Raw genomic sequence first — 25,751 nt, forward strand, 5'->3', positions numbered from 1 at the left:
GTCCCTGTATTTGGCATTCCACCTTGGCCCAACGCCCGAATTTATCTGCAAGTGTTTTTTTTGCCGTTATCGCCTTACCTCGAGCTAATATCGCCACCCCCTTTGTTCTAGTTCCTTGCATGGTATTTGTTAAAAGTTGATAGCCCAACTGTTCTAATAGAGACTTACGAGAGGCCTCTACATGCGTTTCCTGCAAGCATATTATGTCAGCGCGTACAGTTCTCAGATACTCCTTCAGATCCCTGCGTTTCCTTGCATCATTCAGACCACATATATTTAACGTAACTATCCGTATGAAGTTTGTTTAAATTCGTCTTCTCTCTTCATGTGTGCCCCACTGATTTTTTTTTTGTTCACTGCTGATGATGATTTTTTCTCTCTTTTGACCCCCAGACCCCCACCCCCCTTAGATATACCCCTTCCCCCCCTGATTCTCCTCCCCCCCCCAAAAAAAAATGAAAGCAAGCAGACTTAAGGTCTCTGTGATGGTGCCTGGCGGACGTCTACCAGATACCGGGTGCTCGAATATATACCTTTCTCTCCGATGTGCTTAACTCTAGAATCACCCCCCCTATACTCAACCTCTGTATTGAAAAGGTTCCCCCATTGTGTGTAGAGCTATACTACCTTCCCCCCCCCACATCCCACTCATCGCTACTCCATCTTCTTTTAACAGCCTATATTTACCATATCTTGTCATAGTGAATCAATATCCATATTGTTATACATATGAATTAGACAATTTATCAACCCTCTTCTCCTTCTCACAAGGTTTCAGCGTTTCCGTTTCTATTTTCTGAATTTAATGTATCCATGTAGGCTTTGGCTTGGATTTCAGAAAGAAACACCCTAGTGTTGTTTTTATGGCTAATTTTAAGCCTTGCTGGGTTCATAAGATATGCCTGCAGGCCCATCTGCCGACATGGTTCTACCATTTCCCTTAGTCGCCAACGGGGAAAAAGCAAGATGGCGTCTAGCTGACGGCGGCGGGTCAGATCGTCCCAGATGCCGGGAGACTAATAGCGGTATACTGCGCTAGAATCACCCTGAAAATACCCTGAAAATGCACTGTATCACCAAGCGGAGCAATCCTTACCCGATGACAAACGGCGGGGAAGATTTCTTTGGGGCGGCGGAGAGGCTGGTATTGGCCATCCTGCTCTCTGTGTCAGAAGCGCTCGTGGAGCTGCAAGAGCACAGAGGGAGAGTCAGCGAAGTCTGCGGAGCCGGGGAAGTCGGAGGCGGAGTCAGCCACAGCCGAGGCTGAGGAGCCCAGAGCTTCACCAGCGGAGCCCAGAGCCACGCTAGCGGAGTAGGATTGGCGGGACTGGCGGGACCGGCGGCCCAATCTGTACGAGGTGCCAAGGGGGTCAAGTCCGGGACTAGCGGGACTGGCGTGATTGAGGCGGCGGGGACTGTCAGGATGGCACCCAAGAATACCCATGGGCGACGGGGAAAGACCCTTGAATCTGAGCAGGAGGGCGTACCCCAAAAAGCAGCAATACAGATGAAAGATCCAGGAAAGGAGTCGGGGAAAGGCATTAAGAATACCCAAGGTGAGGAGGAGCCTAGCCGGCGACCAAGATGGCCGCCTGAACCCTCGGCTCCGCTGGTCCGTTCCCTTCTTGTCCGAGCCGCTAACTATCCTGTAGTTTATACTGAATCCTTTCGGCGGCTTCGGACTCGGGAGGTGACGCTGCGCCCGACGGTGTGCTCCCCGTCGCTCTCCACTCGGCAGAAGCGAAGGAACGTCCCAGTTTGCTTCCCGGCGTTACTTGATGGCGACCATGTCTTTGTCTTCGTGGAAGGCTGGCCTCGACGGAGTGGAGCAGCGGCCATAGACGGCGGATCGGAGTCGGCTGGCGGTAAATTGCTGCTACAACGAGTCACCCGCAACACTGTAGCATCCGCTTTCCTCTTCACGCTACGTTGTGATCGCGGCAACCAGTGATACTTTGTATCCTTCTCCTGGAGATCACTGTGAGCCTTCGGCTTCCGACAACTTCCCGGGGGCCATCTTGAGCCGGGCGCCCCTGAGCTTGCTGCTGAAGGCACGGCCGGACCCTGAGAGTATTGCTGTTTGCTGCCCTTCTACTACAGCCGGGATATCGCCACTATGGAAAGTACAGCCCTTTTCCCCGAGATCTGGATGCGCAAGTCGAGACGCCGCAGGTTTGCAGTGCAGCTGGAAAGTGGTGTTGGCAGAGGGGCCCAGGAACTGCCTCATGATTGTGAGCCCCACGGGCAGGATGTCATACCGTCCCTTTCTCCTGACCTGCCCCTGAGCCTAGGGGACATTCTCGACGCCCTGGCCGCCTTGCGAGCAGATGTGAGGTCCAAAGTTCGGGACCTGGGGGGTCGACTGGATGCCGGTGGGCTCGCCCTGCCCCCCGTCGATCGTGCCTGCGTCCACCTGCGGGGCGCTTCGCCACACCCTGAGCTAGGTCGTGATGAACCGACTGGACGGATATGCACGGGGGTGTTAGTGGAACTGGACCTAGTGACCGCCTCGACTTTGCCGGAGTTAACCGTGGACCGTGTGGGAGCTCCTGAATTACCGCACCGACTAGAGAAATGCCGCTGGGAGCCATGTTCTGGACTTTCCATGGGTACCGCTGGCGGTTCTGACTACTGTGGTGATTCCATGTTGCCACCGTCTTGCTGGGCTGTCGTTGGAGACTCGCTGCACTGCGCTGCTTCTCTCTATACAGTTTGGGACCCCACGGCACTGGACTGGTCAGGCACTGTTGGCAGGCGCTTTGTCCCATGGTGGTTCCAGAGGCAGTCTGCACTGCACCGGACGGCTGTTTTGTCCCTACACCTGCTTGGCGCACTGGACTGAAAGGGACAGGGGTGAAGGCGATCCTACTTTCTTGTTTGCTTCTAATGGACTGACTTGCCGGGACTGTGGTGGGTAGACGGGAGAGCCAGGCGTTGGGTCTGTTTTTTCTCGATTGGGGTCGAGGGCGAGGTGGCCGTAGACATATAATTTTGCCGTCCTTTAGGCACTTAAATCTGGCCCTCCTCCGGATACAAATGTGTACCTTTTTCTTTCTTTTCTTCTCTTCTTCATTTCGGGTACTCTTTATTGGGCGACAGACACACTGCTAGGGGGGGGTAGGCCGTAGCCTCTGCATGCGTGTAGGGTGGGGGGGATTTTTCTTTGTCAATTTTAGTTTCTACGGGCCTTATTTTTCTCCTGTCTCTGTTTCTTTTTCCTTTTCCTTTTTCTCTGGGTCAATGGACTGTGGTGGGGTGGGTGGCGTCCGGCACGTATCATCCCCTGTGATTATCGCTCCTTTTTCGATATCCTGGTGCCGCCATCTTGGTTCTGTATTATTGCTTGCCTTTGTTTGCAGGACGTCACCCATGAACGAATCTGAACGGATTGTTTGAGCTCGGACCCTTTTCAACGTTTACTATTTATTTGTGTTCTATGTATTATAAATTTAAATCTCCAATTCTCCTTCTTTTTGGTGGTGCACGAATTGCCAGTGTAACATTTATAATTCTTTTCTTCCTTTTCTCTATGGAACTCTTTCTCTTTTCCCTCTTTACTTGTCTCTACATTTCGGGTTCTCTTTTGGGGCGACAGACACACTGCTAGGGGGGGGTAGGCCATAGCCTCTGCATGCGTGTTGGGTGGGGGGTCTTCTTTGGTTTCGTTTTTGTTTCTATGGGCCTTATTTTTTTTTCTTTTGTGTTTCCTCTCCTTTTTTGCTTTTTTCTGGGTCAGTGGGTTGGTCTGGTGTTAGGAGGGTAGCGGCTGGCGTGCACCATCCGTTGTGTTTCGACATCCTGTTGTGCTAGCTCTGTGCCGCCATTTTGGCTATGTTTATTGCTCGTTGGATTTTATTGAAAGACGTTGCCCGCTTATTACTTAAATGGATGTTCTGCACACTGATCCGTTCTAGCTTCTGTATCTCCTTATATAAAAAATCATTTGAAAATTAACCTTAACTTCTCCTGACACTCGGTGCTCGTGGAATTTAGTGTAACACATGTTGTACGCTTTAATGTACTGACGTGCTATCGAGTTGACGTATATTTTGCTACAAAGCTTACGAAGTGTCGAGGCCGGCCGGCTGGTTGTAGGCCCGTATTTGTTTTCTGAAAATGCAAAATAAAGGTTTAAAAAAAAAAAAAAAAAGAATACCCAAGGTGAGCCAGCTGAAGCACTTAAGGGAGAGGACACTGGGGCATGGAATAACACAAGGGGGAAAGGAACCAAACCAGTGGAAGTGAACACTAGCGGTCGAAAGGGTATAACTGGCTATTTCTCCCCTGCTAACCAGTCAGATCAGCCAAAGAAAGGAGCATTGTCAACAGACAAAGACAAAGACAGTGCAACCCTAAGGGGGAAGAAAGATGTGCAGACTGGCTCCCAACAGACCTTAATTACAGCAACTCCCCCAGCCGCACTCGCAGAGCTAGGGCAGAAAGAGAACTAACCGAGAGCTGAATGGGGGGACACTGAAAAGGATACAGAGGCCCTCGCAACTAGCATAGAGAGACGCGCTGAGGATTTTGCTACGCAACCTCTCGAAATAACCCAGGAACGGCTAACTCAACAGGCACTGACAGAGCCAGGCTTAAACACAGCATCTATAGATCTCCTAAACGAGGACCAAAGGATTACGAAGGCACTAATCTAGGATGTCATTGCCAGCAGCGGAACCAGCAGAGCCGAGGACAATCCAGAACTTGGGGATAATTTCTACTCCGTGACGGATGGATCAGAACCCACCACCTCAGAGGGAGAGACGGAGGGCAGTGGGAATGGCTCACGGCCTAGCTCAGTTATTAGCTCAGAGGTGGGAGTCGGGTCGGGCTAAAAGATAAAGATGCAGCAGTAAGGGAAAAAAAAAGGTTGACAAGGAGAGGAAGAGACTCCTTTTCCCAGAAAAAAATAGAACAGCCTCGGCAAAGCAGAGCGCATCCTGACGCAGCCCTTAAGTGGGATTATTCAGCCACCAGGAATGTGTATTTATTTATTTATTTATTTTATCAATTTATAGGGCGCAACAGCTACCCAAAAAGGGTTTCCCGGCGCCTAGGCACAGCTAGTTTGAGGGCAGAAGGAAGGTGGTTGTTGAGTGTTTATTGTTCAAACAGCCAGGTCTTAACAAGCTTTCTGAACCTAACATAATTTTCTTCCTTTCGGATGCAGGGGGGGAGCGTGTTCCAAAGGGAGGGTCCCAGATAGGCAAAGGATCTGCCACCTGTTCTTGCTCGTTTAAACCTTGGTATGCAGAAACAGGTATCCAGAACATCCTGTCCAGGAAACAATAAGAACAGATGATGAAGCCCCCTCTCTACCTACAATACTGGAGTCTATGAACCAATTCCAGGAAGAGGCAAGAACAGAGGGGAAAAAGAACAGGCTGGCTATCAAGAATTTACAAGGAGCTGTAAGAAAGGTGGCAAAAATCTGCACCAACACGAACACTAGGCTGGCTCAACTGGAAGAACGTACAAGCTAGCTGGAAGATTGCCAGGCCAAAGAAACATCTAGACTAAACTCGTATGATAAGCAATATTCAGATGTGCAGTGGAAATTGAAAGATTTAGAAAATCGACAAAGGCGGAATAACCTTAGAGTCCTGAGAATAGAAGAAGGAGCGAAGGAGATGATATTAGAGCTTTCGTCTTCAAATTAATGAAGGGTGCCTTCCCGGAACTTACCCAGTGGGAGTGGGAAAAAGAAATACAAAGAGCCCATCGATTCCCATTGGCCCTCAAGAAAAACCATGCTAGATCACAGGAAGAGCACCAAGACCCAGAGCTATAATGATATATTTTGGGAACTATCTGCTAAGAGAGAAAGTCTATTCTAAGTGTCGCCCGAATGCTAGAAGATCTTATGACAACCAGACTTTTTTCACCACTGCGGACTTTTGCCATCTCACTGTTGGGAAGCTCACCTTGTTTCAAATGTCTTTTAGCACCACCTGTTCCACAGCCATCTCTGGCCTTGCAGGTACCTCCCGGAAGCAATACTTTGGGAAGGTATGCACAGATTGCAATATTGGGGGGCAGAATATATCCATGAGGGAGACTCCAGCAATTAGTCCTCTAGTTGCTACGATACCTCTGGTTAAATGAGCTCCCATTAAGGTGTCAAGCTGTCTTCTAGCAACATCCTACTTCAATAAATCCACACACTTAGTTGCATCTCCAACAGTTATAAATAATTGATTTGATCTTTGAAAATCTGACATTCAATCCTGGTAAAAGTTTACACAGCCTTTGATGTAAAAAAGTGTTTAGGAACTTTTGTGCTGCAGTTGTCTGAGGTGGAAAAGGTGTTGGCAATTTAAACTGCTCATTCAAATGAAAGACAGTTATACTTGGTCAAAGACACATCAATTTACTTGAAAAATAACTTTGTCTTTCAATCTGAGATAAAGGTCTCAGAATGCAAAAACCTGACGTTCACTTAGATGTCACAGATGTGTGACTCTGATGTTATTGACAGGGGAATGCTGTTTTACAACAAGTAAACTTTAGAGTAGACCATAGAATGGAATCTGTAAGTTTCATCAATGCACGTAGAACTGTATTCAACTACACAAAGGTGCAACTGTGGAAATTGTAATTTCATTATATCTTCATTAATATTTTGGGTCTCTAATAATAGGAAACTGCTGCTACTTGAACTCTGATAGAGGGATACATTATGCATGATTCTGTTAAGAACAAGAGTTATGGTAGAATCTCATGTGGTTTGATGGATAGAGATTCTGGCTCTTGTGGATTCTTCCACTTGGGTGCATAAGTATTTCACATGGCCTGTTCTCAGGCTATCTTTAAAATAAGTCTATAGGTGTTAAGTATGTCAAGAGAACCAAACTCTTGCTCCTCAGTAGTCATGCCATTCCACGGTGAGATTCATTTTTAACATCCCCAGGAGACTCAGCGTTCGCAAACAGCTGAAGGATCTTCACTGGCTTCCTGTGGCACAACGAGTGCGCTTTAAAACTTTGGTCATCGTCTACAAAGCCCTCAATGGACCGTGCCCTTCCTATCTAGCCAAAAGGTTCACACTCTACCTCCCAACCCGTCAGCTGCGATCCACCTCCAAAAAGCAGGTGGTCCTCCCCAGATTTAGAAGAGTCCGCCTGGGCGGACAATCCCTTACGGTAAAGGGAGCTCAAATGTGGAACGCCCTGCCAGACGCTCTTAGACACGCTCCCAATCTGACCAATTTTAAAAAACTGCTTAAAACTCACCTTTTTCAAGTTCATGAATAGCATACTCCTTTTTCCACTCTGTTTCAGTTTCTCCCCCGTGCCAGGACAGTCTTGACTATCGGAGCACGTTACAAAACTACATATAACATAACATAACATAACATGCTGTCTAAAAAAGCAAAACCTGATTTGGGTGCAATACTAGTTCTTTTCACAAGTTAGGCTCTACTTTGACTAAGATGGTTACATTAGCCATCGTTTTCATCAGATGCATAAATTAGTGCTGTCAATGAATGGACCACTAGAATTTTGTATGATTCCATTTATTTATATTCTGGAGAAGTTTGGAAATTAAGGTAAAGGGGAGAAAGTGTAGGAAAACATTTAGAATTAAAAAAAAAACTTCCAACTGAGTCCTGTGAATCAAAGGTCTATGGCTCCTGAATATTGAGGTCGGGATATTGTGGGGCACTAACATCATTGACTAAATATTGAAAGGTAATTATGTAGAGATTTTCTATAACTTACTTCATATCTAGGTACCTTGAAGATATATATGTATATCTTCAAATTACCTAGATGTACAGTTAGGAATAGTAAATCTATACTTACCTCTGTGCACTCACCTTTAGATGTTTTGTCCCTTGATAATTTGACGACTACAATAGTGTGCCACAATATTTTTTTACTCGATAATCAAGGGTACAATCGGATTCAACCACCTATTTGTGAAAATTGCTTTTGCCAATTAAATAGTGAGATTGTTTGATAATAAAATATTGGGGCATGATACTGCTTTACTGCAACAAAACTTTAATGTCATGTGATTCAGAGGTCAGCAATTTTCGATTATGTTATGATATGTGTATGTGTATTTGTATGACGCACAACTCACCTGTAAAGGCAAACTGGCGCAGAAGCAGCAGCTCTATGGGCCAAGCCATTATCGGGGCTTGGAGAAGAGCCAGGTCTTAGGTATCTTGCACAGTTCAAGAATTGAGGAGGAAGCAATGAGGTTTTTGGTAGCTTTCTTGAAGTTTATGCGGTTGCTGAGGTACGTGGGGCCAATGCTGTGTAAGACTTTGTATGTGTGCATAAGAAATTTGACGAGTACTTGTTTGTTCATTGGGAGCCAGTGGAGCTCTATGAGGTGTGGAATAATGTGAGATTGAGGGTGAGCCTGGCTGCAGTTTTGTATGGTCTGGAGTCTTCTGAACAGCTAAGCATTGATACCACCAGAGTGTGTTCCCATAGTCCGGCTTGCTGGTGATGAGAGCTTGGGTGATGGTTCTTCGAGTGTTGGTGGGGACCCATTTAAAGATTTTCTGGAGTGTGTGGAAACAGGAGATGGAGACTAGATTCACTTGGCACATCTTAGTGAGTTGGTTATTGATTACTATTCCAAAGTTCTTTGTGTGGGTTTCCAGGAGGGGTGTAGGTCCAAGTTCAGCAGGCCACCAGGTGGAGTCCCAGTGTGAGGGGTCTTTGCCTGAAGAGTAATAATAATAATAATAATACAGAAATTTATTGAGCGCGAACAGCTACCTCTGGGGAGGTGTCCCGGCGGAGTACTACTTCCGTCTTGACTGTGTAGACTTTAAGACAATTAATTTTAATCAATCTGGAGACTTGGGTCATGAAGGCAAATAAATTGATGTAAGTATTTGGGGTCTGGTTGGAGAGGGAGAGTTTGAGCTGAGTGTCGCCAGTATAGGATATGGTGTTTATTCCATGGCGCGAATGCTGCTGGTGAGTGGTATCATGTAGGCATTGTACAGAGTTGTGTTGAGTGAGAATCCTTGTTGAACTCTGCAGATGAGGTTGACAGATTTGAGGTGAAGTGGGCCAGCCTGACTGTCTGGGTGCAGCCTGTCAGGAAGGAGCAAATCCAGCGAAGTGAGGAACCTTGGGTGTTGGCTTCGTGCAGTAATTGGATAGGAATGAAGTGAGAGACCGTGTCAAAGGCTGCAATAAGATTGAGTAAGTTGAGATCCGCCATGTCACCTGTCAATGAATATCCGGATGTTGTTCGTGGCATCGATGAAGGTGGTCTTTGTACTGTGGCTGGGCTAAATTTGGATTGAGTGATGTTGAGGAGGTGGTTGTCAGTGAGGTGGGTGGCTAGGTGTCATCTTTTCCATGACTTTTGAATGGTAGTGTAACAGGGAGATAGGCACGTAGTTGGCTCCCCTCTTCGGGTCTGCCAATGGTTTCTTGAGGAGTGGGAGTACAGTGGCTTGTTTTCAGGTATTTGTGTAGGTGGCTGTGATGACTGATTTATGCAGAACCAGGATAAGCATTGTGTTGATGGGGCACAGTCCTTTGAGGAAGATGTAGTGAGGGCAGAGTCCAAGGTTGCTCCAGATTGCATGTACTGCATAGTCGTTGTGGTTTTTTGTTGATGATTGTGGGCTGAGTGGATGTTGATAGAGATAGGGCTTACCGAGGTAATGGAGCACTGGGTGGATTATTTTAATATGATGGAGATTCTGCCTGTTTGTCCTGTTTTGTGTTGCGACCTTGTATCCATGGTTGGGGTGAATTGATGTGGTGGATAACAGAGGTTGAGGAGGGATTCAGCTAGATTTTGGTCAGGAACAGAAGGTCTGGTGAGTGATTGTGTAGCTGATCCTAAATTACAGAGGTGTTTAGCGAGGGAGCAAGTGTCGAGGAGAATGCAGGACAGGGAGGGATTTGGTGTAGTGGGTGTGGGGTGTGTGTGGTCATTTGTGTTGAGTGTGCTGGGTGGATATAAGCTCAGTGGTTTCAGGCTGGGACTTGCACTGTTGAGCCACTGTCTCTAATATTACAGTGCAGGGATACAAAAACGTGAGGGAGTCCAATTTCGTACATGTAATAACAGCAACAGACAAGGAGCCTGAAAAAAAAGGGTGGTCAGAACATCAGCCATCCACTTAGGTCCTTGAAAATAGGGCGTAACCCTATTTGCCAATTTACCCCTACATTCCCTGCCCTGTTGCGAAGTTGAGGCTGGCTTCTGCATGTACAACAGCAACAGCACAAACCATGCTACAAATCACAAACATGGATCAGACAAGCAGCAGCAGATGAGGCCCTCGAGAGATAGGTGCTAGCAGTGGTGAGCTGATGAGTGAGCTTCCAGCAGCTAGGACTATATTTTAAGTGAGTTTAAAGTTAATTTAAATATATGCAAAGTTAGACATAAGGCTTTAGGGTCCGAAGAACAAGTTACTTACCTTTGGCAACAATGTATCTGGTAGAGACATAGTCTAGTCGCAGATTCCTTAACTTGAGAGTTCTTCCCAGTCTGGATCTGGAAACATTTTCTCAGCTGTAACTCTGCGTGCTGGGGGGCGGAGCCGCATGGCTTCGTACAACGCCGGCTCTACATATGATGCCAATGGAACTATAAAGTCCCCTCTGGCACACTGACGTCAGATTCTTCTGTGAAACTTTCCACATGGAACGAAGACACAGAGAAACTGACCGTAGAAACAGTGAGCTAAAAAAAAGGAAAATCTTTACCACAACAACGAAAAAGGGGGAAAGAAAGGGTATGATATATCAAGACGACCCTTAAGGAAAAGGCCAAACAGTCAATGGAGCCCAAGTCATGTGGAACACTGTGTAGAGGTGCATGACACAGTACACAAGAGAAATATCTCCTACACCCTAAACCATATTCCGCGAGGAAAAGGTGGAACTCCCTTTACCATATACCAAGAGAAAAGGGGAAGATGCTTCATATAAGGTCAGGAGACCAGATCAGTGGAACTGGAGGGCCTCATCACAACAGGAGCAAAAAAGGGGGAAACACTTCCACACCAAAGGTCATAGAATCAGGAAGTAAGTGAACTAAAAACACAAGAGGAGACCTCAAGGCCATTAGCAGAGTGGTGAGGATGGGCGGGGTGTTAAGGACTCTGCGGCTAGACTGTCTCTACCAGATACATTGTTACTGAAGGCAAGTAACATGTTCATCTGATAGAGACATCTAGCCGCATATTCCTTAACTTGTGAATTATATACCATAGCCATTAACTCTAGGAGGAGGGTCTGCGAACCAATCCCATAATAGGTCCAGGAGGAACGGCTGAAGAAGATTAAGGACGGACATACCTCAGGGAGAAAGTATAAGGAAGAGAGAAAGAGATCTCTTCTAAAGGTGGTAACAACCACAACAAAAATGCAAGCATGGAATATGGACCAAGAGTAAGAAGCATTTTTCCTCAGGCATAGTGGTACAGAAGTACAGACGCCCATTGTAACCCAACTCCAAGGAGGATAGGCATGGATCCAAAAAAACAAAAGGCTAATTGGCCACACTGGAAAGTGGGTACATGACTGCTAAAAGGGGAAGGGGAGTCTGCAATGTGTACAATAGAGGACTGAGGACTGAGCCAGCAGACTGACTAACCAGAGGATGGCATCTATCTTAGGTGAAAGAGCGTGGCCACTATTGGAGCCAAAGCAAACCGCTAAGTGGAAAGAAGAAACTAAGATATGAAGAAAAAGAGCTAATGAAATCCATCCAAGCTCAATTAAATGAATTAAGTCAACACCGCCAGGTGGGAAAGAGATACATAAATACTACAGAAAACTCCCTCTGAGCTACAGTGCCTGGCCCAAAGAAGAGGATCAGGCAATCCTGACAAGGAAAACCTGGGAAAAAAATGGGGATGAAATCCTACACAAAATCACCTGACAACAGTCAGGATGCCATGTGAATCCCAAGTATGCTAACAATGGGTATGAAAGAACACATAAGATCAATAGAAGAAGGACCACAAGACATCAACCCCCTCAACACAAGCAGGGCAAGGCCCTAGAAAAAAGAGGCAGACATACAATGAAGGATTTCTAACATGGGGAATGCTTCATTCTGTGTCCTTCCCTCCTGTTTTTTCCCTTCCTCACACGTTTTTTAAATTTGTTATTGAGACCGAATGGGTGGACATCACGCGGCGGAAAGACCAGCATACCAAAACATATCCAAGGCACAAATGGACATATGAAAAACGGGACACTGTCTTAGCAATACACCCATGCAGGTAATGCATACTGCAGTCTGAAAATATATGGGAACACTCAAGGCACATCGACAACGCCCCGAGTACCAACCATAGGAAATTGAAAAGGGGGGGGGGGGTTTATGTGAGGGGGGCACGAAATCGCCCTCCAAGAACAGAGTGGCTCAGAGCACAAGACAACATTGCCTGCTAGAAGAATCTCAACAGGCACGTACTTCCCAAGGGGAAAACATGAAAGAATGCACTTGTCCAAAAGCATGTACCAATAACTAGACCTAGAGAAGAAGAGGGTATGACTGAGTATTCCAGAATCACCTAATGGAATATCCAGAAGAAAAACTCTCACAAGACAGATGAGGGAATCAATCCCCATCAAATGGGCAACCATGGAATATAATATACATATAGAACATAGGTTCATACAAGGACAGCTGGCACCACCCCAGACAGGCTTTTAGTGTATTGGGGCAGGGAGGGCTGCATTCAGTGAATGCTTTCCAGACACTGCCTGGGGCACACAAGGTGCTCCATGCATAGCCCAGTTCAAACCGAGGGCGAACCTGTCGGCCATGACACAGTTACTGTACATACAACCTCCTTTGGGCCCACAGGCGCTCCAGAGGGGGACGAAGGCCCAAAAACAAGGTGGAGATCCTAATAGTACTCCTGCATCTTGTTCCAGGTTGCCCTAGCTCCAGGAAAAGGTAGGAGGCATTGGAGCGACGTCAGAGCGGAAGTAGAAGAGTCGCCATGATCCGCCCCACGAGTCAAAAGAGCCACAGAGGCCCACAGCTTCAATCTCTTAAGGTGACGCTTACCATGAGAGGTAGCCGGAGGCTGGGACCCCTGCCGTTGACCACGGGGAGAATAGCGGCATACACGGGACCGACCCCTAGATTGGGAGGATGACCAACAGCACAAGGGGCTGTAGGTCCGCGACAACTGCACCATCAGAAGTTTCATACGCCACTCACGCAGAGCCTTCAGCTTCAACCGCTGGCTGGCGTCACACTCGTCAGCATCGTGGTGCTAGTGGGTCCATAACAACCATTTGGTGAGAAAAGGACCCACAGGACTTAAACCTAGAAGGCATAAGAATTTAGCACACTCTTCCAGACGAGAAAAGCTTGTCACAGCAGGCCAAACACATCTAGAGATATGCTACTTCGTACCTGCGTGCAGCGCGGAAAAAGAAGAACTGACCAGCACGCTTGAGGGGAGTTATAGGGATAATTCTTGATAATCCAGGAAATTGAATCCAAAATTGGATTTTGAAGCCCTTCTGCATTATGTTGTGAAAAGGGGTTTCAAATATATGTCAGTGTCAGCCCTATTCCAGTGCTCTCAGGTTTCCCAGTGTCCAGTGTTATCTTATCCTGATCAGCTTTTCAGCTTTGCATTCAGGACTTGTAGTCCTGTTTATCCCATTATAACATCACAAATACAAGTCTCAGCATGAAAAAGCAAACGTCTAGATGAAAAAGCTACTTAACTTCTGTAACAATCTTTCTGGTGGATACTCTATTTGCAGATTTGTCACCTTTGACTATCCCAGGCACTAGACTGGATTGGAAAAACCTGTGAACCAGAGTAATGGAGGCTAAGACATCCCATTTTGCCATTTTGGAAGATCCTGGTTTGTTCCTGTGCACAATATGAAGATGAGATTGTTTCATATACAGTGGAATATATTAGTGACATTCCTGAAGATGGAGGAAAGAAACTCAGACACTAAAGTGGGGAAAGAGGAGGCATGCCTCCTTTAGAAATTCAATCAGTTTGTTTTGCTGAAAGGGGCTATTGGCTAGTTTTCCAGTACAACTTTAATTTGGTAGATGGTGGTGGTAAAAGGTGGGACTGCAGTTTCTGTTGTTCAGGGTGAGAAAGGTTCTTTAGATGAGGTCAACAACAGTCAGTGTGGTTGTTGATAAGCTAGCTGCAGAAAGCTCAGCTCTTTTTGGAACCCACCCAAACCAGTTATACAAGTGCAGGCTGAGAATCCACATCTACTCTCTGCTTTACCTGTATAAAAGTGGAAGCCACTCATCCACTTGTTCTTCAAATTCCACGTTCTCTTCAACCAAGGAAGAGAGTGCTCGACATAGTACTCTGAGAACTACTGTGCAACCAGAGCCGGTGCCTTCTTGACAGTGAGCTTTACAGAGGTATTGGTACATCGTCTGGAGTCTGGCCTTGCTGGACAAGGTAGAGCCTCTGGCCTGAAGCACCTTGAATCCAACTTTCTGAGATAGAAGGAGTCTGCCAAGTGTGCAAGGGTGTGACTGTCGTGAAGCACCAGAGCAGCTGGACACCCGGTGTTTTGCAAGTCTGCTATCAGATGAAAGACTGGAGAAACCAATCTGCATGCCCAATGCTTGTGGGCAGCAGTGGTCTTTCGAGAACTGTTCCAGGAAAAAAAGGGACAGCAATCCTGGCTTGGTTAAAACTGGAAGAAAGTAGCTGTCATGGTGAAGCTGGCCCTGAGGTGGAGCAGGCTCTCAGTAAAACATTTGAGCCTGAGGTGGAGTGCATTGCCAAGACATTTATGCTCAAGGCAGAGTGCACGACTGAGAAGTTGGAAACAAGGCATGACCGAAAAGTTCTAGACAAAGCACAACCAAGTAGTTGTGCACAAGAAGGTGTGTGCTACATGTCCCTGCCCTCCAAGTCTATGATTTATGTGTGTCATACTGCTGTAACCGAGACCCTGCTGTGGCTGCCCTTGTGCCACTGTGACCTTTACCTACTGTACATCATTGGCGACCCATAATAGGGTCCACTGTTGCCTAACTATGAGGGCGCTGGACAGCAGTTTACGCTGTGGACTTGCTGCTGCCCTTCCTGGATTGTGATCAAACCTCCAGCTGATTCATCTCCTCCCAGAAGCAGGAATGAAGTGAGACATGTACTGTGGGTCCCTGCTGGATGATGGAAATCAGACTCTGAGACAAGCACTATGATGAGATTATAGAATAGAAGAGACCTGACCATTAGAACAGAACTCTGGTATAATCTTCACCTAAGACTTGATATTAACCTAAAGGACACTCAAACCCTGGGGAAGACCTATTATACAGACAAATGGGGAAAAAACCAGGAGAGGGGCAAGGTGAGGCACAATGAACAAAATATTTACTTTATCTGAGGCTCTTTCTGATAGCTACTCTACTTAACTGCAAATTCCTTGCCCTGCAAAAATTCCTAGGTGCCAGACTGGAACTGAAACTTAAAAAGCATTGCTCCTGCATTCTAGAAGGTGGCACTGTGAGGCTCAACGCCGACATTATTTCGCTCCGCAAGTGAGAAACAAAGCAGCATATAAGCGCAATACCTGCAAGTTGGCGTCAGTTTCTTTCATACTTTTCTATGTGCCCTCGGATGCTGAGACCAAGAGCAGATTTGAACAATCAGTGTCCAGATTCCTAATTTGAGATCTTTTTAAATAGAAAAGGAGTCTATTCTACAGAATGGAGGGATGTATGACGTTAGCACGCATACTTTTACCACGCATACCATTACCACGCAATTTTTACAACGCAGGACCCTTTACAACGAATACCTTTACAACGCATTACACTACAATGCAGATACTATTACAACGCATACCATTACAACGTAAGTATAGGTAAGTATATAATATTTTAAAACAATGTAATGAAAAATTATTTAAATATTTTAATTAATTATATTAATTTTTAATTAAGATTTTGTAAATATATATGTTAAAAATACCCCTGTACCCCATAACCCAAACCAAGCCCTGAACCCTAAAAATACCCCTGTACCCCATAACCCAAACCTAGCCCTGAACCCTAAAAATACCCCTGTACCCCAAAACCCAAACCCAGCCCTGAACCCTAAAAATACCCCTGTACCCCAAAACCCAAACCCAGCCCTGAACCCTAAAAATACCCCTGTACCCCATAACCCAATACCCCTAAATAAATGTTTAAAAAAAAAGATAAACTTACCTATACTTACGTTGTAATGGTATGCGTTGTAATAGTATCTGCGTTGTAGTGTAATGCGTTGTAAAGGTATTCATTGTAAAGGGTCCTGCGTTGTAATAGTTTCGTTGTAACAGTATTTTGTGGTAAAAGATGCGTGGTAACAGTTACATACCGAATGGAGAGGCTGGAGGATGATGAGGAATCTGTGGTGAGATATGAGCATTCTTTCAGGACGCGGCACCGCAAATCTTGTCCAGAGGGACACCAGCAAAGAAAGCAGCAAAAGAAGATACTGCTCTTGTGGAATGCGCCTTGGTTTTGGAATAGTAACAGCATCCAACGTGCGACAGTTCTTTTCATAACAGCAGATCCTAGCTTAACAGGTCTGTAGGATACCAGGAGTTGATCTGTTCTGCACAGGTGCTTTGTTCTTTGCAAATAGAATTTAAGGCATCTTTTTACATCTAAAGAGTGAAGAGATTTCTCCGCTGGAGATGAAGAATGCTGAAAAAAGTGCGTAGAATTACTGGTTCATTAAGGTGAAACTGGGATGGCACCTTTGGAATAAATTTAGGATTAGTTCGTAACATCACATAATCCTCTGTGAAACGTAAGAAAGACTCTTTGATGGTGAAGGCTTAGATTTCACTTACTCTTCTAGCTGATGTAAGCATGAGAAGCAAAGCTACTTTCCATGAGAGAAATTTGAGCTCTATCTTGTGGATCCGCTCAAAAGGCGGCTTCATTAATTGTGATAAAACTATATTAAGATGCCATTCAGGAGGAGGAGGCCTGATAGGAGGAAAAGTTCTCAAAAGGCCTTTCATAAACTGTTTGATGATGCGAGCAGAGTAAAGTGAAGAAGCGTCCGATGTCCGTCTATCTCGAGAAATGGCCGTCAGATGGACTCTTATTGAAGCATAAGCCAGACCTGGTCTTGCCAGAGATAAAAGATAAGGCAGGATTTTTTCTGGGGAAGAGCCAAAAGGGTGAGTACCATTAAGATGGCACCAAGAAAGAAAATCGTTTCCATTCCATTTACAATCCTGAGGGATGACTAAATCCTTGTACTCATTGTGCTCAGGTTCCAGGCATGCCTTTGCAGAGAAGCTGGATGAGGATGCAGGATCTGTTCCTTGTTCATCATCAGCAGCTGGGCTGACGAAGGAAGGCACTAAGGACTAGACTGTGACAGCAGGAGAAGCTCTGTGAACCAGTATTGATGAGGCCAATCTGGAGCAATGAGGATGAGTTGCCATGGTTCCCTCTTCATTTTCCTCAACACTCTGGATATCAGAGGTTATGGGGGAAAGCCTACGAAAAGATTCCTGACCATGTGAAAACGCATTCCCCCATGACCCTGTCTGAGGTTCACTTCTGGCAAAGAACTGGCATTTCTAGTTACCCTGAGACGCAAATAGCTCTGAGTTGGGTGTTCCCCATTTTTCAAATATGTGTTGAGAATCGTTTGGTTTAGTTCCCACTCGTGATTCGATTGAGTTAACCTGCTCAATGTGTCTGCTAGGTTGTTTTTTATTCCTGGGAGATGCTCCGCCTTGATGGTTATCTGTGCTTTAATGCCCATTCCCATATCTATTGAGATTCCCAAGATAGAATCAGGGATCTTTTCCCTCCCTGCTTGTTCAGATAATGCATACAGATAGTGTTGCCCGTGCGTATGAGGACTGAGGATGCTTTTATCCTTTGGAGGAATGATTGAAGGGCTAGAGAAATCGCCAGCAGGTCCAGAACATTGATATGCATTTTGGAGAGAGAGAGAGACTCCATTTGCCGCTTACTTGTAGGTCCTGCAGATGTGCTCCCCAGCCTTCCAAAGATGCATCTGTTGTCAGAACAAACTCTGGTAGAGGAGAAAGGAATGACAGTCCCAGAGAGAGATTGCGAGGAGATTGCCAACAAAGAAGTACCTCCTTCATGATCGGAGTTATCTGAACTATGTCGTTGAATGAACCTGATATTTGAAGCCATTGGGCGTCTAACTGCTCTTGAAATGGCCTCATCCTCAGCTGAGCATGAGGAACCATGAGAATGGCAGAAGACAACATCCCAAGAAAGGATTTGAGGAGACGTACAGAAGCGCACTTTCTTCCGTGAAAGTCATGAGCGAGAGACAAGATGGCGTTCAGCGTTTCCATTGATAAGTATACCTTGTTTTGCAGAGTGCCTATTGGTGCTCCTAGAAATGTTAACCACTGAGAAGGAGCTAGAATGGATTTTCGAAGATTGACTTCCAGACCCAGAGAGCGGAACAGTTGTAGGCAGAAACAGGTGTCTTCTAAAGCCTGACGAAGAGAAGAAGCTTTAACCAGCCAATCGTCGAGGTATGGGAAGATTTGTAAGCCTTTCAGACATAGGAACACTGCCACGGGAGCAAGTCACTTGGCGAAAACCCGTGGCGCTGAGCGAAGGCAGAAGGGAAGGGCTTTGAACTGATAATGCACTCCTGCCACAGAGAAACGTAGAAATTTGAGATGTTTGGGGTGGATAGGGATATGGAAGTAGGCATCTCCCAAATCAAGCCTTGCTAAAAAATCCGAATGGTTCCAATGTTGGAAGATCTCCTGAAGAGTAACCAGGGATTTCTTCAGCAAGTATTTGTTGAGTTTTCTGAGGTCTAAAAAGGGACGCCATTCCCCATACTTCTTCTTCTTTATCTGAAAAAAGCGAGAGTAGAAACCTTTCCCTTTCTGAGAGCGTGGAACATGTTCTATTGCTCCTTTTTGAAGCATTATCAATGCCTCCTTCTTTAATAACTGAAGATGGGGAGGTGATGATCTTTGAGGTGGATGATGAGGTGAACTCTAAGGTATGGCCATACCTTACTATATCTGGGACTCATTTGTCTGATGTTATATTTTTCCATGGATTCAGGAAATGAGAGAGAGGGATTTTCTTCCGGTAATTCAGAGGAGCGGCAGGCGGCAAAGCATCGTTACTGTTACCGGCCTGTACCTCTGGGCTGAGCCTGTTGTTTTTGCCTAGGCTGTCTAGAGTAGCAGATTGCGGTGGTGCGCGATATTGCTGTTGCTGCTGGTAGGACGGCCTGTAGGTGGTGTATGATTGAGGTTGTTACCTTTGATAGCCTCCTCGAAAAGAATAATTTCCTCTGCCCCGTGCTCCACAAAAGGGGGTTTTCCTGAATTGGAGAGCTCCTAGATCCTTACCTGTGTCAGTATCTGTTTTGATGGCCTGCAAAGCCTCATTAGCATGTTTGTCGAAGAGTGACTCGCCATCAAACTGCATATCCCAAATTTTGCCTTGCACTTCAGGGCAGAACATAGTAGCTTTCAGCCAAACCTGGCGTCTCAGAACAGCGGCTCCAGCAAGCTGACGGAAAACCAAAGATGCAATATCCATGGACGCATCAATAATTTCGAATGCTGACCTTTCTCATTCAAGCAGGATTTTCCTCGCTTCCATCTTTTTGTCTTCTGGAAGTAGTTCTAAAAATTGGGCAATATCTGACCACATCTGTCGATCATACCTGGCTAGAATCGCAAGAGCGTTGATAGCTTGAACAGTTGCTCCTGATGTGGTTGTAAACCTCTTTCCAATATTATCCAAATGCCTCCCTTCCTTGTCAGGTGGATTAGTGATGGGTGTTAGAGGATTCCTCGATCTCCGTTGTGCTTCCTGTGAGATGACAGAATCAGGCTTAGGATGACTTATAAGTAAGCATGGGCGAATTTTGCGAATCTGGCGTTCACGAATTTTGCGAATTTGCGAACTCGCAATCCGCAAAATCCGCGAATTCTCGCGAATTTGCGGATTTTTTTTGTGTTCGCAAGGATTTTTGCCAGTTCGCGAGGGTTTTGTACCAGTTCGCAATTGCGAACTTACATGTCGGCTCGCAACAGTCGCGATTATGTTGTTTCTACGTCTGGTTCATCATCACAGGTCCCCAGCACCTTCTGTTTCACCCCTGCCACCCTCTGTTTCACCCATGCCACCCTCTGGTACATCAATGCCACCCTCTGGTTCATCATCACTGTAGATTATGGGGGGAAAAAGCAAGCACACCTGCCCTGCTTCAACTGACATGAATTAATTTGGGGTTGATTTATTAATGTGTCACTGTTTTAAAATTCCAGTCTGGCACCTGCTTCCTTATCTGTAATTTGCTTTCTGTTGCAGTGCAATTTTTTTCCAGGACCTTTGTGGCCTACTCGTAGCTATTCTATGAGCCTGCTGTGAGGGTCAGAGCAGGGTCATACAATTGTTGCAACTAGCAACTGAACTGGGAATTTGCGGATTTTTTTTTTTGTGTTCGCAAGGATTTCTGCCAGTTCGCGAGGGTTTTGTACCAGTTCCCAATTGCGAACTTACATGTCGGCTCGCAACGGTCGCGATTATGTTGTTTCTACGTCTGGTTCATCATCACAGGTTCCCAGCACCCTCTGTTTCACCCCTGCCACCCTCTGTTTCACCCATGCCACCCTCTGGTACATCAATGCCACCCTCTGGTTCATCATCACTGTAGATTATGGGGGGAAAAAGCAAGCACACCTGCTCTGCTTCAACTGACATGAATTAATTTGGGGTTGATTTATTAATGTGCCACTGTTTTAAAATTCCAGTCTGGCACCTGCTTCCTTTTCTGTAATTTGCTTTCTGTTGCAGTGCAATTTTTTTTTCAGGACCTTTGTGGCCTACTTGTAGCTATTCTATGAGCCTGCTGTGAGGGTCAGAGCAGGGTCATACAATTGTTGCAACTAGCAACTGAACTCTGGAGGGGCCCCAGTCAGGAAGCACTACAGGGAATGGTTTCTAATGATGAGTTTGAACTTTTGCACCTGCTGAATGCTTTCACTTTTGCAAAACTCGTTTTTCTGCAGAACAGCATTACAGCAACTGTAATGCCCCAAACAAGCTTACTTGTGAAAGTTGATTTCTAATCCAAAAGTGATCCAAAGAAAGTCAAAAGGCCTCAAATCCAAAAAAGTGCAGGCAAATGTCAACCTGAGGAGTTATTCTGATAAAAATCATCATTTTCAGAAGGTCTATGCTGCTTGCTAGTGGATTTCTTGTGCAGAATTGCGATTTTTGTAATTTCGCGAGTGCGAGATTGTTGCTGCCCGCCGCACCTACATGTTCGCAATTGCGAACCTACACCGCACGCCGCAAAATTGTATCACCAAGAAAAAAAAATCCGCTGCGTGCGAATTTGCGGATTTTTGGTAAATTCGCGAGCGTTCGCAAATTGCGAATTTACCGAAAATCCGCAAAATCCGCGAGCGTAACGGATTTTCCGCCCATGCTTACTTATAAGGCACGCTGGAGCATTGTCCGGAGCCTTGTATTTTTTGTCAATTCCAGGTAAAACTGGAATAACAGTGGCTGGTGTTCTCATCACTTTTAATCCTTCTTCCCATATGTGGGCAACAATAGGGATAGACCTAACCGATGTCCTGGATGTGTCTTTAAAATCATAAAGAAAGCAGTCTGATTGCTTTACTGTTAGCGATAGTTGGAAACGTGCTGCTGCTCTCTCAATTAAAGCATGAAAGCCGCCGATGTCCTCTTGCGGAGATTCTATCATTTAAGGAGATGAAGAAGCTGGTGTAGATATGACATAGTCATCCCACTCATCCCTTGTTTGCAACTCCTTCTGAGGCTGGTTATCCTCAATCTCACCCTCATCAGAGGTATCTGGATGCTGTTGCGGCCCACTAGTATCTCCCATCGGGGACAGTGCGGACACAGGCACAGAAGTACGAGGTGGTGTAGCAACTAGTGGTGGAGGTTGAGGAGGTGGAAGAACAGGTGCTTAAGGAAAATGTGAACGATAGTCTTGTAATAAATCCTGAAGATTGTGTACCATTGGAACAGGAAGGTGGCCCATAGGTGCAGAAACCGGCTCCAAATATTGCAGTTTTGCATGAGGAGGGGGGATATTCCTGTTGATAGTATCCACCATAGTCATCATCATCATCTTCCTGATACTATACATGTAATTGGGAAGGACTATCCGCAGGTCCAAGCATTCCTTCAAACATCCATTCATCATCAGATTCCTCCAAGAATGTTGATGGAGGTAAAGGAGAGATTATTGCAGGGTTTTGCAAAAATTGTCTCGCCGACGGTGTTGTTGACGAGAACATCATCAATAGATACATTGGTGTAAGCTGCAGGGAAGATGGACGCTTACGACCAGGCGTGGAATAGAACAACTTTGTCGATGGTAACGGTGTCTGCATCGTCGACGAGAACATGATAGGACCGGATACGGCCGTCGTCGGTATCGTCGACGAGATTGTCGTCATCATCGCAGTCAAAGACGTAGCCGTCGACGGAACCACCGTTGTTGACGGGACCAACGTCGAAAAAGTTGATGTTGTTGTCGATGAGATCGTCAGCAGTACGGCACTAGTCGTCACCTGAAACATCGACAGGACCATCATCTTTGACGATGATGAAGGAGAAACTTGTTTTGAAGATGGGTTTCTCGACGATGAAGACACAAACTTAATGCAGTCTGCGGTACAAGCTTCTTTGAGACAGATTTCCTTCATAGAATGGAAAGAAGGTTATTTGTCTTTGTCTTTTTTAAGGCTTTTTTCCTCACTAGGAAATGGAAGTTTTCCTTTTTGTGAGGTACTTTCTTCCTCATGACAAGATTTCTTTGATGCCTTCTTTTTAGAAACCTCAGGAGATTCAAGAGATCTTTCTCTCCTTTTATGTGTTTCTTTAGATGTCAATGAGGTAGAGCTCTCCTCATCCTCAGAGAGAACATCAGATTTTGCCTTAAGTTTTTGAAGCCAATTTAGTGGTCTACCCTCCCTGTCCTTGAGGGTCTTAGTAGAAAAGGTTCTACATATCTTGCGATCTTTTACCTTGTGTTGAGGGTAAAGGCAGTAGATGCAGCTCTTATGTGGTCTTCAGAATGCAGCTTCTTTTGTCCACAGGATCCACACGATCTGAAGGGACCCTTCTTAGAAGATTCAGACATGTTTGAAGAAATGTCTGGTAAGAAACTTGAAGAAACAGAGAAAAAATGAGCAGAGCTCAGGGAGACTCCCTTTCACACGACGTGCGGTAGAAAATCTGAGGAACTTAGCCTCTCTTGGGATTGTTCTAGAGGGTGCAGTCGCCTGATTGGCTGTTGGTTGGATTTGGTTCCTTTTTACAAAAGAAGGTGGATAGGCTATGGCACTCACTTTTCATTGCATGATAGCCTATGGTAATTTTAACTACTGCTTTTATATGTATACCATGGGACTCTCACTAAGACGATGGGGATGATTCAAGCATGTGAATCTATGAAAGATCCAATACTGGAGAAAGACTTTTATCCCATTGTTTGATGATGAGCTGGGGGCATGGTGGACAATGATTTTACTGAGAATCTTCTTTTCTTTATCTCACATTCTAGTGAAGGAGAGGTAGATCTGAGAATGTTTTCACTTGTTGCTCATAGGATATGGAGGCAAAATAATTTGCCATATTGTTTTAATGGTGTTGATGGTTCTAGGTTGCATTTGTATGCTTTCTCCTCATGACCTGGAGATGCCTTTTATACAGACTCATTCTCAAATTAGCAAGTGTCTACAGTCTTAATTGTTTGGAGTCACCTAAGGAACCTTCCCTCCCAATCACTGAGGATTTATCTGAAAACTTGAAGCAAACCTTGCAGTATTTCTGCTTATGGTCCAGATACATGAAGTACATGCACATTTTGTGAAGATCATCTGTGTAGACCCTCATTTTGCCATAAGCCTTACAAGCTTTAAAGAGGCTCCGCTTTGACGATGGATTTTAGCTACCAGGAAATCCAAATTTTGAATTGGTACAGAAACATACAAAGAAAATATGTACATATCTTTTGCTATAAACTATTCCAATAATCAACATAATGTAATCTCTACAGCATATATATAAATTTGAGTGCCAGAAGACAGCTCTGACAAACAGGCCATCTACCAGCAAAATAAACACTATCAGAATAAGCTTACATCAGATGGAAACAAACTATTTCTGCACTACTATTCAGTATCACAGCACCTCATTTCAACCCTACAAGCTCATTACCTCAAGATGCTTGTGTTCTGGTGGCACATTCATAAACTGTGGCAGACTTTTACTGAACCAAATTGTGATGTCTCGTTTCATGTTGATAGCAAAGGGCTCAAAGCCTTCCTGAAGACCGCAAATTGTGAAGTACTTCAAGCTGCTGACATCCTGTCCCAGGTTCAGACGTCCTACCTGGAACAGGCCCATGCTGCAGACTGGAATGAAGCCTAAAAAGAGAAAGAAAAGATCAGACCTCAGTTAAAATCTAAGATTAAACTTCCTGCTTATAACATCCAATTCTTCCATTCTCATTGAATTGACAATTTTTGCTCGGTTACGTCGCCCTACTTTATTCAAAAACCCACAGACATTGGCACTTATCTTACTGTCTCATTTTCTTAACTGTCCTGATCTATTTTCGTTGACAATGTGGGTGTTTAAGTTGTCACTTATTACAATTTCATCCAATTATGCACCTGTCTCAAGTTCAGACGCCCTTCTCTTTGCCCCTCTATTCTGCCTCATAATTTTTTTCTCTCTTTTTCCTTCACTCTACCACAAAATCTTAATCAACAGTCTTCATCATTACCCTTATTCTCCACATTTTCCAGATTTTCTGAAACTCATTGTTTCTGCCTTGCATTTTCTTACTTTCATACAACACCTTCTTTCATCGCTCACTTATTACACATCTGTTTCTCTCTGTATTCCTTTGTCAGTACTCAAATAGATTGTTTTTAAAAGGTGAAGTCTGGAGAGTAAAGATTTGATATAGAGTTTGACTTTAATTTACAGCCCTCCTGTGTCTGGAGGTAATGCTAACCATCATAAAAGAATCACTTGTCTGTGTTTCATCCATAAATTTGGGGGTTTTCAGTCATTACTGAACTCTAAATCAGGCAGAAAGTTTTGCAATGCTATATTTAACACAGAGACATTGCTTCTGCCTTTTTCAATCACTTTCTTGGTTTGTTGCTTCATACAGGACAAATTCAACTTAGAATTCTTTTGTGGTCCTGAGCAATACAGATTTAGGTTTATGGAATGAAATCCTGCAGGATGCTACAGGATACATTTAGCTGTAGTGTCAGTTGGCCGACTAGTACTACACACTATTCAAGTGGTAAAGTTAGTGAATTCTGCATTTTTGTTCATCTTCCTTGTTTGGGTAATCTGGTCATTTGTGGTAAGTTTTTTCCTTCACCTCTGGTCCTGTACTTGTACTTCAAGGTATGGAGAGATGGGTGTGTTAACATTACTAGTCAATGCTGATGTAGAGATGGTAGTTCTAGGGCTGGATGGAGGCTGGATGTAGATTAAATATGGAGATAGTAGCAGGAAGAGAGCAGGCTGAGGAGTCTTAGCTGTCTGGAGACTCATAAGGGTGAGCTCGGTTCAGGACGTAGTCCTGGAGGGGATTGATGACTGGCTCGCTCGCCATATGAAACCACGTGCACCCTCAGTGCTCAGGATTTGACTATGATTTGTTCCTCCTTAAAAGTGTTTTTTCGTTAATCATCTCAACCTATGAGACTCTCTTGCTATTTTTGTTCTCTCTCTCACTG

At 45.1% G+C, this 25,751-nt stretch overlaps 1 protein-coding gene across 11 annotated transcripts in view; it reads right to left on the reverse strand.

The window, feature by feature from the left end:
* RYR1 (ryanodine receptor 1) overlaps nucleotides 1–25,751 on the reverse strand; it is a 1,215,008-nt gene that overhangs the window by 846,013 nt on the left and 343,244 nt on the right. For all 11 annotated transcript variants that reach the window (XM_086938669.1, XM_086938668.1, XM_086938662.1 and 8 more), the window contains one exon: nucleotides 24,205–24,413. In XM_086938669.1, coding sequence (XP_086794795.1) covers nucleotides 24,205–24,413 — 209 coding nt within the window. The remainder of the gene's footprint in view (nucleotides 1–24,204; nucleotides 24,414–25,751) is intronic.

Source organism: Lissotriton vulgaris, chromosome 9 (assembly GCF_964263255.1).
Source record: "Lissotriton vulgaris chromosome 9, aLisVul1.2, whole genome shotgun sequence".
NCBI lineage: Eukaryota > Metazoa > Chordata > Amphibia > Caudata > Salamandridae > Lissotriton > Lissotriton vulgaris.